Source organism: Seriola dumerili, unplaced genomic scaffold (assembly GCF_002260705.1).
Source record: "Seriola dumerili isolate Sdu_G_001 unplaced genomic scaffold, Sdu_1.0 BDQW01000262.1, whole genome shotgun sequence".
Taxonomy (NCBI): domain Eukaryota; kingdom Metazoa; phylum Chordata; class Actinopteri; order Carangiformes; family Carangidae; genus Seriola; species Seriola dumerili.
The window spans coordinates 662749-676024 of NW_019174517.1; the positions used below are offsets into that span (position 1 = coordinate 662749).

Genomic DNA, 13276 nt, shown 5'->3' on the forward strand with positions numbered 1-13276 from the left:
TTCAGCCAAGTGGAGCAAGAAGTGCTTATACAGTATTATATTATATTTTCTGTCCTGACCAGCGATGAAAGTCACTGTATTATAAAATAAAATACACAAGTAAAAGTCCTGCATTCACAGTTTCAAGGCATCATGAAAGAAATATATTAAAACTACCAAATGTACTTGCTTGATTCTCACCACAGTAACTTTGGACTCGAGACTCGCTCCCACCTCTGGTAGAAGTGCTCATTGTGCAGTAAAATGCCCCCTGCGAATGTTGTATGATGACACATTACATTATTGGATTTTGGTTGCTGAAGCCACAGTCACATAAATGTAGTGGAGTGAAAAGTACTACACTTTCCTTAGAAATGCAGTGCAGTAGTACAAGTACCTCAGTGCTTTAGTAATGCACTTTCCACCACTGTGTTCACTGCAGAAATACACACTAATGTCGAACCAGTATCAGATGCTGAATGTTAATCAGGCTGATGCTGACTAGTGATTGTAAATGTTATCAGTTAATACGCCTCCTCTCAGATAAAGTAGGTGGTTTCACAGCTGGATTTTAATCTATTTATTTACTTACTTTTATCATTTAATTTTTCTTTTATTATTTATTCTTTTGTTGTTTTTTTCTTCTTTTTTTTTTTCTTTTTCAACAGTTTTCTTTTTCCCCTGTTTCCCTCTGGCCTGTGAGGACGGGCGGGCTCAGTGAAGTGGAGGCGCCTCGGGATAAAGGGCCGGGACAAAGGGGAAATAAACCAGAAACGTATGGTTTCCCGGTATGAGGCTGTAAGTTACCCTAATGTGTTTTTTTTTCAGTCTGTTGATATTCCAGTGAAGTAGCGCTGATCTTCTTACTGGCACGTTTGGTGAGTCATACGTGAGTCATAACATGTGGGTGGGAGTGAGCGCTGTGATCCGTCCTGCTGTGTGCCGCTCCATCCTCAGCTCCACAACTCCTCTCTACAGTAGTATCCGGGCAGATAACGAGTCATGTGATCGCCGGGTTTTCTTTTCAGAATCGCAGCAATAACCTCCTCCTTTACGGGAAAAGCGCTGCCTTCATCCCGTATTACATTTTTAAGACCAGGAATGCTCCGTCCCTGCAGGCTCAGTACAGGAACAGCATGAAGGACAAGGAAAAAAAAAAAACACTGTAGAACACAATGAGAGAAATATCCAGCTGTAAAGAACATCATCGTGCGCGTTCACTGTGCAGCTCACATCCGGACGGACTAGATATATTAGGACATGAAAACACAGTAAGATCTGTAAAGTCTCACAGCATCAGATTATTACAGCAGAAACTGAAAGTAGCCGTTTGTTCTACTTATCTTACATGAGATCAGCTGTAGGAGACTTTCTTTATCTCCAGGGGGGTGTCAAAAGTTTGAGAGAAATTACCCCAGTGACGTCATAGTGATGTAATCAGGGTTATCTTTGATTTGTCTGTATAACAATCTGTCTGCATTACAAAGTAGAGTTGGGGGGGGGGGGGGGGGGTTGAAAGACATGGGTGCTTACCAGGCAGTTGTGGGAAATGCAGTATTTCTTGTTTTTGCCGATTGGCTGTGCAAGGGACAAGGGTGTGTTTGATCAGAACTCATTTGTATGACCGAGTTAGAAATCAACTGTGTTTAAATATGAGGATAAAAGCGCATCTGCCCTGGAAGATGATTCCAAGTGGTGAACTCAGTTGTTTACAAGAAAAGTGATGGAGATTGTTAATAATAGTTGCACCAGGAATGAGTTAAATTGAGCTGTGGAGAAAAGTTCAATCCCTGCTCCGATCTCACCTCCACACAGCGCAGCTGCCAGTCATGGCATGAGGCGAGTGTCAGTGCGGAAAGTTTTCAGAAAGTTTTCGGAAAGTTACAGAAACGGCTGGTCTCACTCACACACACACACACACACGGTGAAAACCGCACCAGCTCCGCTTTAACTTTGTGGATGCAGAATCACTGGTTCCCCTTTAAGAGATGCAAACATGCAAAAAAAAATGCAACTTCTCACATTAATAATATTAAATAATTGTGATATTTCTGGTTTTCTTGGTATTTTGTGATAGTAATAGTAAGACTATATCATTGGATTATTATTGGAGTTTCTGCTTGAGCTGTTTATATAACTGGTAGGTCAAAGGTCACAGGTCAGTTGGTGTGGGTCACTCTTCAGCCCTGAACTGTTCATCAACTTTTCTTCCATCTCATCATCATCATCATCATCATCATCCAGCTTTTCACCAGTCGCTGTAGAAACAGTTGCTATGACACCCAATGCCCATAAGTGATGCAAGTGTTCCAGGTGCAGGGATCGTGGACCGTAGACCGCGTGTGTGTGTGTGTGTGTGTGTGTGTGTTTGCGCGCGTGTGTGCGTGCGTGTGTGTGTGTGTGTGCGTGTGTGTGTGTGTGTGTGTGTGGTTACTGAGAGTTTTGCTGTAAACTGATCCACTTCAGCCTCAGTGAAAGATAATAGGAATCTGGCTCCAGGCCTTTTTTCCACAGTAGTCACTTTGCCTTTGTGAGCTGTTCCTACCTTGGAGCTGGACGTGTGGATGTTCAGGTACAAAGTTAGATAAGTGTGTGTGATCAGTGGCTGCGATCACACACACACACACACACACACACACACTGAACAAAGGTTTTAAGAATCAGTCCCCTGTAAAAAAATAAATGTTGGCTGCAACATTTCAGCAGTCATTATCATCACTGAGATCTTTATCTGTGTAGTACTCAACGTTATTTCCAGCTCTCCTCAATGCAGCTAGGTTGCTTAGCATTCAGGATGTAAAATTAAGACTTTCAGCGAGTGTTTCGCTGCTTGGTTCCATATTTGGATCAAACACGGCTGGAGGGGTGGACATTTCCACCAGAGAGTGAAGCAAGGCTTTCATTTCCATTGCAGCTTCTGATCTTTCCTGCCTTTTTACTACTGTTACATAAAAATACATCAGTTCACATTCTGTTTCACACTCAAGCTGGAGTTCAGTGTTTTAAGGTAACACAATTTGAGATTTAACCCTAACTTCATGAATAGTCAGATGTCATTTTTAAATAAGATATGATGTGTCGATTACTGAACTTTAAAGGCAAATTTTATCACTTTTGGTCAGACCCAGGCTAGTTGTTTCCCCCGGGTTTTATTCTTCATGCTGAGTTAAGCTAATATGCTGCAGTCTCCCGTTTTTTATTTACTGTACAGCCGGGTGAACAGATGTCCCTACAAATGTCCTCGTTTTTAAACAATTGTAATTCAAAACAGACTTCTAGCAATGATCTTGTTTTGGCCAACAGGGGGGGCTGTCTGCTAGCTATAGCAGCTTCAGAAGTGAAGCTAAAACCATCAAAATAGAGTTATCCAATCAGATTTTTCTTTTTTGTTGTTGTTGTCTTTAGGCAGAGAAAAGGTTAGCTGGCTCACTCATTGGTTATGAGTTCATAACCAGACAGTAAACTAACAAAAACAAACTTCACAATTGCTTCAAAGGTAGGGAGTCGTCATTTTATCAGCCGGTCTTCACAATAGTTCATTACAATACAACATGGTAAAAATACATGAAACTGGGACTGTCCCTTTATTTTATTTCATGGGTAAAAACGTTGGATGCTGCTTTCATTTCAGATATCTGGTCACTTTATTGTACAGGCAAGAATAATATTGATCTTCTCATCTAATTCGAATGAATGCGAATAAGCAAATTTTCAACACCATGAATTGACCATGGTAAAGTTTTACAAATACAATTAAATAATAAAAAAAATAATAATTCATGTTGCTTCAGATCTTATTAAAAAGAAAGGTAAAGTTTAGCCCAAAATAAAAATGATTAAGTTATAACCTAATTGTTTTTGATATAAGTAGAAGAATAGTTTTGATTTAGAAGCATTAGTCACACCGAATACAGCAGTATTTTCTTCCCTTTCCCAAACTTTAGTTTCATAATAACCTTGTCGTTTTGACCCCTCCTCCCTCCTCCCTCCATCCTCCCTCCTCCTCTTACCCTCTTCTGCACTGTGCTCTAATTTGCGTGCGCGGCCTTGCGGGCGCGGGCACGCACATTGGGGGCTCGGTCCTACGCAATGGAAAGGGGGCGCGCCCGACTTAAAGCAGCGCGTTGTCCAGTGTTGATGTGTCGCAGATTTTAAAAAGTGAGGGAGGCAGGCAGGCAGGCAGGCGAGCAGGAGTTTGGTTGTGAGGGAAGCGCAGAGACTCAGCGCTCAAAACTACTGTCCACACCGGGAGCGAGCGGCGGCCGTGACACTTTCAACGGTGTTTTCCCTCCTCTTTGCCTTTTTTCTTCTTTCTTTTTTTTTTTTTTTTTACTTCTGCACTTCGACAGAAGCAGCAGAGACACAGTTTGCGTCCTGTTTGGAGCGTGTGGAGCAGCGCGCGGCGATGGAGCTGTCATCCATAGGAGATCAAGTGTTCGCAGTTGAGTCAATAACAAAGAAGAGAGTGAGAAAGGTAAGAAGGACGACAGGTGATACACTTCACAAAACTTATATAACTTATTCTCCCGTGCTTGTTTTCCTACTGGAGCGGTGTGCCATCCGCTGTTCTCATGCACAACAAAAACTAGGCTACGCAGTTTCCCTGTAGTTTACGCAAAAGAGATGTTAGTATTCATATATTCTTATCGTTAACTGCGTCAAAGTATAAGATTGTTTTCTCAGCCCGGGTCGCATCCTGTAACCTTCCTGTGCAGCGGCTGAGCTGCTGCGGCATGAACGTGTTTGTTGGAGGAACCTACGCAGCTGTAGTAGAAATGCAAAAGGGGGTGTGTGTCTTGAAAACGGGTGTACGGACGGTGTGCGGGAAGCTGCGCAGTTTATTTGGGTTACGCCAGCGGAGCAGAGCGGAGCGGAGCGGCGGCTGTGTATCTGGTTGAAACTGCTGCGTAATGTCACCGACTGCTGCGTGATGGTGACCCATTGATTCACAGCGGGAGGGGGGTTAATAATAATAAGATAATAATAACCTCGCGGGGCAGTTTTTGTCTCTCTGAACGCAGCATGTGCACGTGCAGTGTATTCTGAAATGTGGAATAAATGAGCACCACCTTCCTCTCATAGTAACAGGATATTGTAAAGTTTATAATAATAATATAGTAAAACTACATGTGTCTTCATAAACCGTCTTCTTCCACTTACGCATTATGCGCATCAGAGGTGTAAAGACAGTTATTATTCCCTCCCGGTGACACGGACTGATTATTGTTGGTGAGACTTGAACGTTGCGCAACACCACGTTGTTTACATGTTCCCGTGGCCCCACCTATCCGAGCCACCGGCGTAATGTTCTAGAAAGAGCCCGTGCATTGTTGAAACCGGCTCGTGTAGCCATGTGCGGTCACGTCACCGCGATACAAGAGGGAGAGAGGGAGGGAGAGAGAGAGAGAGAGAGAGAGAGAGAGAGAGCTGCTGTTTGGAGGCCACCCAGCCCCGCTGTCATTGACGTCATCCCCGAGAAAAACACTGTTTGAAAGACAGAAAAAACGTCCATGACCCTCCCTCCTCACTCACTCCACACTTTAAAGTGACAGTCATCCTTCTCTCTCTCCCTCTCTCTCTCTCAGCAGCTTGTTTCTGCAGCAGATTTAAAGTGCAGGTTGTGTGAATGTGTGCTGCATCTCCACTAAAGCTTGCCCCCCCCCACTCCCCCTCCCTTCTCTCTGCCTCTCCTCAGGGTAATGTGGAGTATCTACTGAAATGGCAGGGATGGCCCCCAAAGTGAGTAAGCCTTGAGTCATCATCCAGTGACCTCATCCCCTCCATACATACTCTGTATCCTCTCCATCATGTGTTTCTTGCACGTCCCCTGGAGATGGATGGATAGGATGATTTGACTGTGTTTGTGTTGGCAGGTACAGCACTTGGGAACCAGAGGACAATATTCTGGACCCACGCCTGGTCCTGGCCTACGAAGAAAAGTGAGTAGTAATTGAAAGCTTGTTTTATGCTTGCAAAGCACTTTTTTTTTTTTGGTTTTCTTTTTCTTCTCTTGCTTACAGTCAGTTTCTCTTTGTCACTTTGTCTCTGTCCTCTCTGTGTCCACCTCTGTGTCCCAGTCAGGAGAAGATCAGAGCTCTGGCCTATCGCAGGAAAGGACTCAGACCCAGGAGGCTCGTCCTGCGGGTAGCGACACTTCTCTTTCTTCTTGTCTCTCAAGCCTTTGTTATATCTTCCTTCATTAACCAATGACAGCCGGGCAGAAGTTGTTTGTATAAATCCACATCACCCCGGTCTCAGCATCTCTTCACTGGCTGCCCGTTTATTTTAGGATTGATTTTAAAATTCTTTTAATTACTCCTTATATTTCTGAGCTTTTATTCCGTTATGATCTCTGTTAGACTGAGATTCTTTGGTAGTTCGCTGCCGACCAGTCCAAGATCTTAAAGGTTAAAAACCAAAGGAGCCGTTAGAGCTTCAACTTTGGAACAACCTGCCAGAGGAGATCAGACTCTCAGAGTCAGTTCAGTTTTATCTTCTCCACTTCTTAAGACACACTTTTATAAAAAAGCTTTTATTGTGTGATGTCCTTTTAATTTAATTTGCATTTCACTTTGATTTGTTTTGATGTTTGTATTTGACTCGTGAAGCACTTTGTTATTTGTATTGAAAAGTGCTATACAAAAAATCTATTATTATTATTATTATTATTGTAATTATTATAAAGGCACATTCATCTTTACACAGTAATAATTGTTGGTTGAACATCTCAGACAGGCGTCCCTTGAGTTGAGCAGTTTTAAAGATCAGTGCAATATTTTCAGATTTAGTGTGATATATCATTAAAGGGGCTCTATCAATTTAGTATATCACAATAATGAAGATGAGTGACTCACATGAGACAGATTCAAACAAGAACGATCAAACTGATGCAGCTAAGGTTGAATATCCTGACTTTAAGTCAGTAAAACAATGGCTCCTTCATTTCTCATAATGCAACTTGATGGCGTTGTTTGTCAGAACTTCCTTGTCCCCTAAATTCCCGTTTTTTTCAAACTCCACACCTTCAGTTTGTAACACAGGGCCCTTGATAAAGAATGTGAGTAGGAATAACACTGATGACATCACTGTGACATCATCAGAGCCACGAAAGATATTATACAACTGTTTTCATGGTTGACCATGGTAACTGTTGCACTGTGATAATGTATTATGACGGCTGGCTGATAAAACGATGACACTCTACTTTTGAAGCAGTTGTGAAGTCCGAATGTTTGTCGATTCCTCAATTATTTACATTCTTTTAATCTGTAAGGGTCAACCGATCAAAGGGTTTTTCATAAAAGTCCACGTTGTGAATATCAAATATTCAAAGTCCATTACATACAATCAGACAACTTCTTCTTCTTCACTTCTTCCAACATAAAAACTATTCTTTCAAGTTTTGGCTGGGGGCTTTGGGTATGTTTATTTTTGTTACTTACTTACCCGGTGATGAACTCTTAACCAATGAGTGAGCCAGCTAACCTTTTCTCTGACTAGAGACAAAAAGAAAAATTTATTGGATGGTTTTAGCTTCATTTCTGAAGCTGCTATGGCTAGCAGCTAGCCCCCTCTGTTGGCCAAAACAAGCGCAGAGTTCGATGTTGGTTTTTAATCCACAGTTAAAAACAGGGACATTCCCGGGGACAGCTCCAGCCAGGAACAGGCCACCAAAAACAGGGACTCTCCCCGGAAAACATTGACATCTGGTCACCCTACTTCAGTGGCACTTTATGTGTAGTGCTAATCAGCAAATGTTAGCATGCTAACATCCTAAACTACAACAGAGTAAATGTTATAACTGTAAACATCAGCATGTTAGCATTGTTATTGTGAGCACGTTACCATGCTGATGTTAGCACAGTCTCAGAGCTGCTAGCATGACTGTTTTCTTTGTGTCTTTTTAACAGTGGAGCTCCACGCCCCACTTCAGCTACACAGTCAGTACATGTTGTTATTATCAAGTCATTGTTGGTTGTAGTTTTTTCATGGGATTTGTTGACACAGGACAAAACTATATATCCCATAAAAGGCCCTTCCAAATGAGAGACTTGTACCTGAAAACTCAATGTGATGTGGAAACAAAATGAGGGTCGTTCTGACTCACCTGTTCACCTGTCGTCTTTACTCCACCCCAGAGCATCTTTGCCATGGACCTCCGCAGCGCCCACAAGGACGCGGAGAAGACCCCGCCCCGGCTGCGTCTCTCCCTCACCCGCTCCATGAGCACAGATGTGGACCAGGGTGAGAGGGGCAGCATGTACCATCGCTCAGTCAGGAGGAAGAGCAGGCAGAGGGTGGCTAAACGAAGGCAAGATGGGCCCTCAAACAAACCCATCCGTCCTCTGAGGAAGAAGGAGGAGCCCATGGAGGAGGATTGGAGCGGCATCAGCGAAGAGGAGAAGCAGGAGTCTGAAAGCACCACTGAGGACAGACGCGAAGACAGTTTATACGGTTGGTTTGCCACTTAGAAAATCAGCAGCTCAGTCGTGAACTTTGACCTATAAAAAATTAACAAAACTTTGCTTTTTCTCTCTTTAAGGTCAGTCAGAGTGCAGCTCCCCGCCCCTGCTGGAGCGCCAGGATTTAGAGATGGAGGCGGAGGAGAAGGTGGATGCTGATCTGACAGCATGGACTGACGGACCGGGTGGAGGGACATCAGAAACTACACAGAGCCAAACATTAGCGTGCAACCAATCAAAGGACAGCGCCTCAGTGCCTGTGACCGGACCAGGAGATGCGGTTACCGTGGGCGACAGGTCAGATTGGGACACAGGTGAGGAGGGTGTGGAGTCAGGGTCAGAATGTCCCAGATTAGAGAGAATCAACACAACTTCGGTGATAGTGAGCGTACAGGCGAGCGGCGAGACGGAAGGTGCTGACGCCGCCGCTGCTGCAGCTGCTGCTGCTGCTGCTGCTGCTGCTGCTGACGCCTGCTCCACTGCTGAGGTCAGGAACGAGGAGGTGGGAGGCGACAATCAGAGCGTTACCACAACAACACCAGGCAGTCAGTCCGATCAAACTACAGCAGAGCATCCCGGGAAGGTGATCGTGACAGATGTGACTATCAACTCACTGACGGTGACTTTTAAAGAAGCCATGGTGGCTGAAGGCTTCTTTAAGGGCTATTGAACGAAGAGAGAATTAAATAACCATAATTAGACTTGCCACTCATTTTCTACATGTAAATAGTGTAAGATAATTCCACATGTTTACAAATCTACACTCATTTCCTACTGAGTTCAATGAAGACGTTATTGCCTTTGAATAGAAAAGTGAGTGGTAATTTCATCATTGTGGCTCATTTATTGGCAGGACAGGAAGTCTGAGGTCCCTGAAAATGTGCTCAAATCATCTGTTGTAGTGCAGCAGAGTAAATGGATCGCAGCGGCGTTTTTTGATCCCCGGGGCCGCTGGGTTCACTGAGAGCGGGAGACAGATGGTGAGGCAGCGGTCTAAAAACGTTACAGTCTACATTACTACTTCCATGCAGCTACTTTCTCCAGTCGTCCTCAGTGCTTTCCAGCCAGACGTTGGTCTCACACTCAGATCTGTTCTCGGGGCCGGTTTCAGCAGCTCCTCTTTCTTACCAATAATGTTTTGTAAAAAAATATTGCTCTTTTTTTCAGTATTCGCACAGAGCTAACCGCATGCCCTGTCAGTCTGTGCCACACACACACACAAAGCCCTGTCCTGTGTTTTATTGAAGAGGTTTATTTCTGTCACAAAAGACATAAAACAAAGAGAGAGAATTAATGTCTGCTGCTTAGATGACGCTCTGCATTTCAAGGAGGATGGATGCACAAAAAAGAAGTACACGGTTGTGTTTGCTGTCTGTCTGTCTTTTTACTTTACAAGTATAAAATGCTACCTGGTTCTATTTTTGTATTACCAATTGATAGTCCGCTCTTTTCACTAGCCTTTGTGCGTTTCAAAAGAGGAGATATCAGTTTACACTGCCGCTGTCGACGCTGTGTAGGGTAATGTACAAATGGAAGCAAATGTACGTTAGGTCACTGTAGTGAGCTGTTATTTATTGCATGTCACATGTATAAGCTGAACTAACTTATGTCACTTAATGTGTGTGAATCAGTCTCTTATCTGACAAAGATAATCTGTCAAACATGTCTTCTCTCTAAAAATAAATTTTTATTTTGACTGCATTTCCAATAAATATGTACTAAAATAAATGACTCCTGGAGCATGTTTAACTACAAGTTAAAGTATTTTATTTTATTTTTAAATTTTTTTCATTAAATATCATAAAGGAGGGGCGTAAGGAAAAAAAGCAGTGTTAGCATTGAAATACTAGAAGCATGAAGGCAGTTCTGATATTAGTAGTTGATGACATGTACTCCAGTTAGAGCAATGAAGCAACTTTTCGTGCAGATATGCTCACTCATTCTGTTTTGTGACCAACAGCGCCCCCAAACCCAGTTTGACTAGTTAACTACACAAACTAGAATCGCCTCCTCCACTCAGACTAGTTTCAGGTTACATCCCTGTTTATCCAGAGTCATGTACAATATGAACCATTTGTGTGAAAGTTTGTCATAATTGCTGTGTGAAGTCTTGTGTAATGGCTAAAAAGAGTTGACCTTTGACCTTTGACCAACAAAATCTAATCAGTTCGTCCTTGAGTCCAAGCCAACATTTGTGCAAAATCTGAGGGGAGTACCTTGAAGAGTTCTAAAGATATTGAAATCACAAGGACAAAATCATGTTTTTTGAGGTCACTGTGACGTTGACCTTTGAACTTTGTTCTTTAGCCATCAAAATCTAATCCATTCTATCTTGTGTCCAGGTGAAGGTTTTACAAAATTTAAATAAATTCCCTTTCCCTTGCGTTACGGAGATATTGCATTCACAAGACCAAAACTGTGATTTATGAGGCCACCACGCCCTTGACCTTTGACCTTTGATCCCCTAAATCTAATCAGTTCGTCCTTGAGTCCTAGTGAATGTTTGTGCCAAATTTGAAGAAGTTCTGTCAATGTGTTACTGAGATATCGTGTCCATGAGAATGAGACAGACAGAAAACAAAATGCCTCCAGCTCTGACTGTCGTGGAAGAATAAAAAAATGGCAAAAAAGTAATTTAACAACTTGAGTCACAGTGGACATGTGGATGTAATTCAACTACCAGTAAGTTACTGCAAAATGTAGTTAAACTACTAGTTTAATTAATTTTTAATTTTGTAGTTCACTACTCCCCAATACTGCATTTCACAAATACTGAGACCACAGAGAACTAGAAGTAGTTTCATGCTCTTGCCCTGATCCAGGCCTCCACAGCTTTATTGCTCAGCTCTACAGAGAGTTCCTCAGACTTCCTGGTTTGGTGTTTGTCCTGACTTGCAGGTGTGAGTCTTTCTAAAGTATGTTTAATCAATTCATTTTGCCACAGGTGTGACTCCAATCAGGTTCTAGACATGTCTCAGTTAATTGAAGCAAACAGGGAGCACCTGACCGTAATGTAGAGTCACAACAAAGAGTCTGAACACTGATGTAAATGAGGGATTTTATTTTTTTCTACAATACAATAAAGTGTGCAAAAAGTGAAGTGGTAATTCTCTTTTCAAAAAGGTTTCTATTGCATCAGCCTTTTGAAACCCTACTGATCACATCCAACATGTTCTCCTTGTCTGTAGAAAAATCCTCTGACCGTGTTATCCATCCATTATTACTGCATGATACTGAACAATCATGCTGTCATGTTTCACCACTAGAGGGCATGTTGTTCTCAGGAAAGACAGATTACTGTAAGTGACGCCATCAAGTGCAAGTTAATAGTCTGAATCATCGGCTCAGTATGTGCAGCAGTGGGAGTGTGTGTGTGTGTGTTGGGGGGGGGGGGTAGATGTAGATTAACAAGAAACATTAATCAATAATAAGTCCTTATTCAGAATCTCATTCCTGTGAATTTTGAATTGTGCTTGAGGCTGGAAAAGAGAAAATCACACATTTTTAATCCAGTAGAAACACAACTGCTCAGGAGCTCCAGGAGCTTGTGTCTCTTTGTTGTTGGTGACTTTAAAACAAGAAATTCAGCATGTTCAGTCGCATCATGAATAAACTATTATAAACAGAGTTCCTGTAGTTAAATTAAGACTTCAAAGACATTTGTAACATCAAAAAGTATCAAAGTATGTAAGTATCTTTTTTACCCCCTGAAGGTATATAACAATAAATAATATAATTAATTAAAAATTAACTGGATGGATGCATGGATTGAGACTGACCAGTTAACATATTGCCAATCAATTCAAGGTCCACATTTGAATGTTAAATTACACTAGACGTCTGGAACAATGGCACTGGAGATTTTCCACTTATATATATATAATAAAGTTAATGTCTGCCTTGGTTCAAATGACCGAAATGTTGCATTTAAAATTTACTGTGTGGATTGTTTGTTTGTTTTTTCTAACAAAGGACAACAGAAGGTTTAGTTTTTATTTCCAAGTTCCATCACAGAGTTCTCTCATGTTATCTCAGCTGGGAATAAGAGTGTAAAAGCATCAACATCGTCAGAAAACCTGTAGAGAATGAAAAACTGGAATTACCTCCTTGTGGTTGTCTGCCTCTGCCACTCAGACTAGTTTCAGGTTACATCCCTGTTTAACAAGGGCGTAGGTTTGGTGGAAGCACTGGTACAGACGCAACAACCCCGCCACCCCTCCGAAACAAACAGAGTGACTTTTTAATGCCGTCAACCAAACGGTTTATTAACATATAAGCTCTGGATTTACATTCAGAAATGCCCATACACAAATGTTATATATGTACATATGTTGAATATCCGTATATAGTAGTATTTGATATACGTTATAAACTTATATCTTCATATATCCAGAAGATGTATGTATGTCAAAATAATATATCCTCTTATAGATGACAGATATGGTGACCTCACTCTTGATATAGGGGCAAATATGTCATATATATATATATATATATAGGAATAAAAAACTCATAGTATAGTAAGGCGTAAAAAGTCATTTAAAAAGTCAAACTATACTAAGGTATAAAAAGACAAAAAAGTCATAGTAAGGAAGGCATATAAATTCATAAAGAAGTCATAGTATAGTAAGGCATAAAAAGACATTTAAAAAATCATAATATAGTAATGCATAAAAAGTCATAGTATAGTAAGGTGTAAAAATGTATAAAAAAGTCATAATATATTAAGGTATAAAAAGTCATAAAAAGGTCATAGTATAGTAAGGCATATAAGTTCATAAAGAAGTCATAGTATAGTAAGGCATGAAGACATTTAAAACATCATAATATAGTAA

General features: G+C 41.5%; 1 protein-coding gene across 1 annotated transcript; it reads left to right on the plus strand.

The window, feature by feature from the left end:
- Window positions 1-4003: 4003 nt before the first annotated feature.
- LOC111230359 (chromobox protein homolog 8-like) lies at window positions 4004-10505 on the plus strand. The gene is made up of 6 exons (XM_022757059.1): window positions 4004-4453; window positions 5675-5718; window positions 5853-5918; window positions 6057-6123; window positions 8118-8433; window positions 8522-10505. The coding sequence occupies exons 1-6, from the start codon at window positions 4385-4387 to the stop codon at window positions 9109-9111; spliced, it is 1152 nt and encodes a 383-aa protein (XP_022612780.1). The 5' UTR covers window positions 4004-4384; the 3' UTR covers window positions 9112-10505.
- The last annotated feature ends 2771 nt before the right edge of the window (window positions 10506-13276 follow it).

Bases quoted from the DNA above. Each gene is read 5' to 3' on its own strand.
- LOC111230359 (XM_022757059.1), top strand. From the start codon at position 4,385: ATGGAGCTGTCATCCATAGGAGATCAAGTGTTCGCAGTTGAGTCAATA. The intron at 4,454-5,674 runs GTAAGAAGGACG...GCCTCTCCTCAG, and splicing joins CAAAGAAGAGAGTGAGAAAG to GGTAATGTGGAGTATCTACT. The intron at 8,434-8,521 runs GTTGGTTTGCCA...TCTCTCTTTAAG, and splicing joins ACGCGAAGACAGTTTATACG to GTCAGTCAGAGTGCAGCTCC.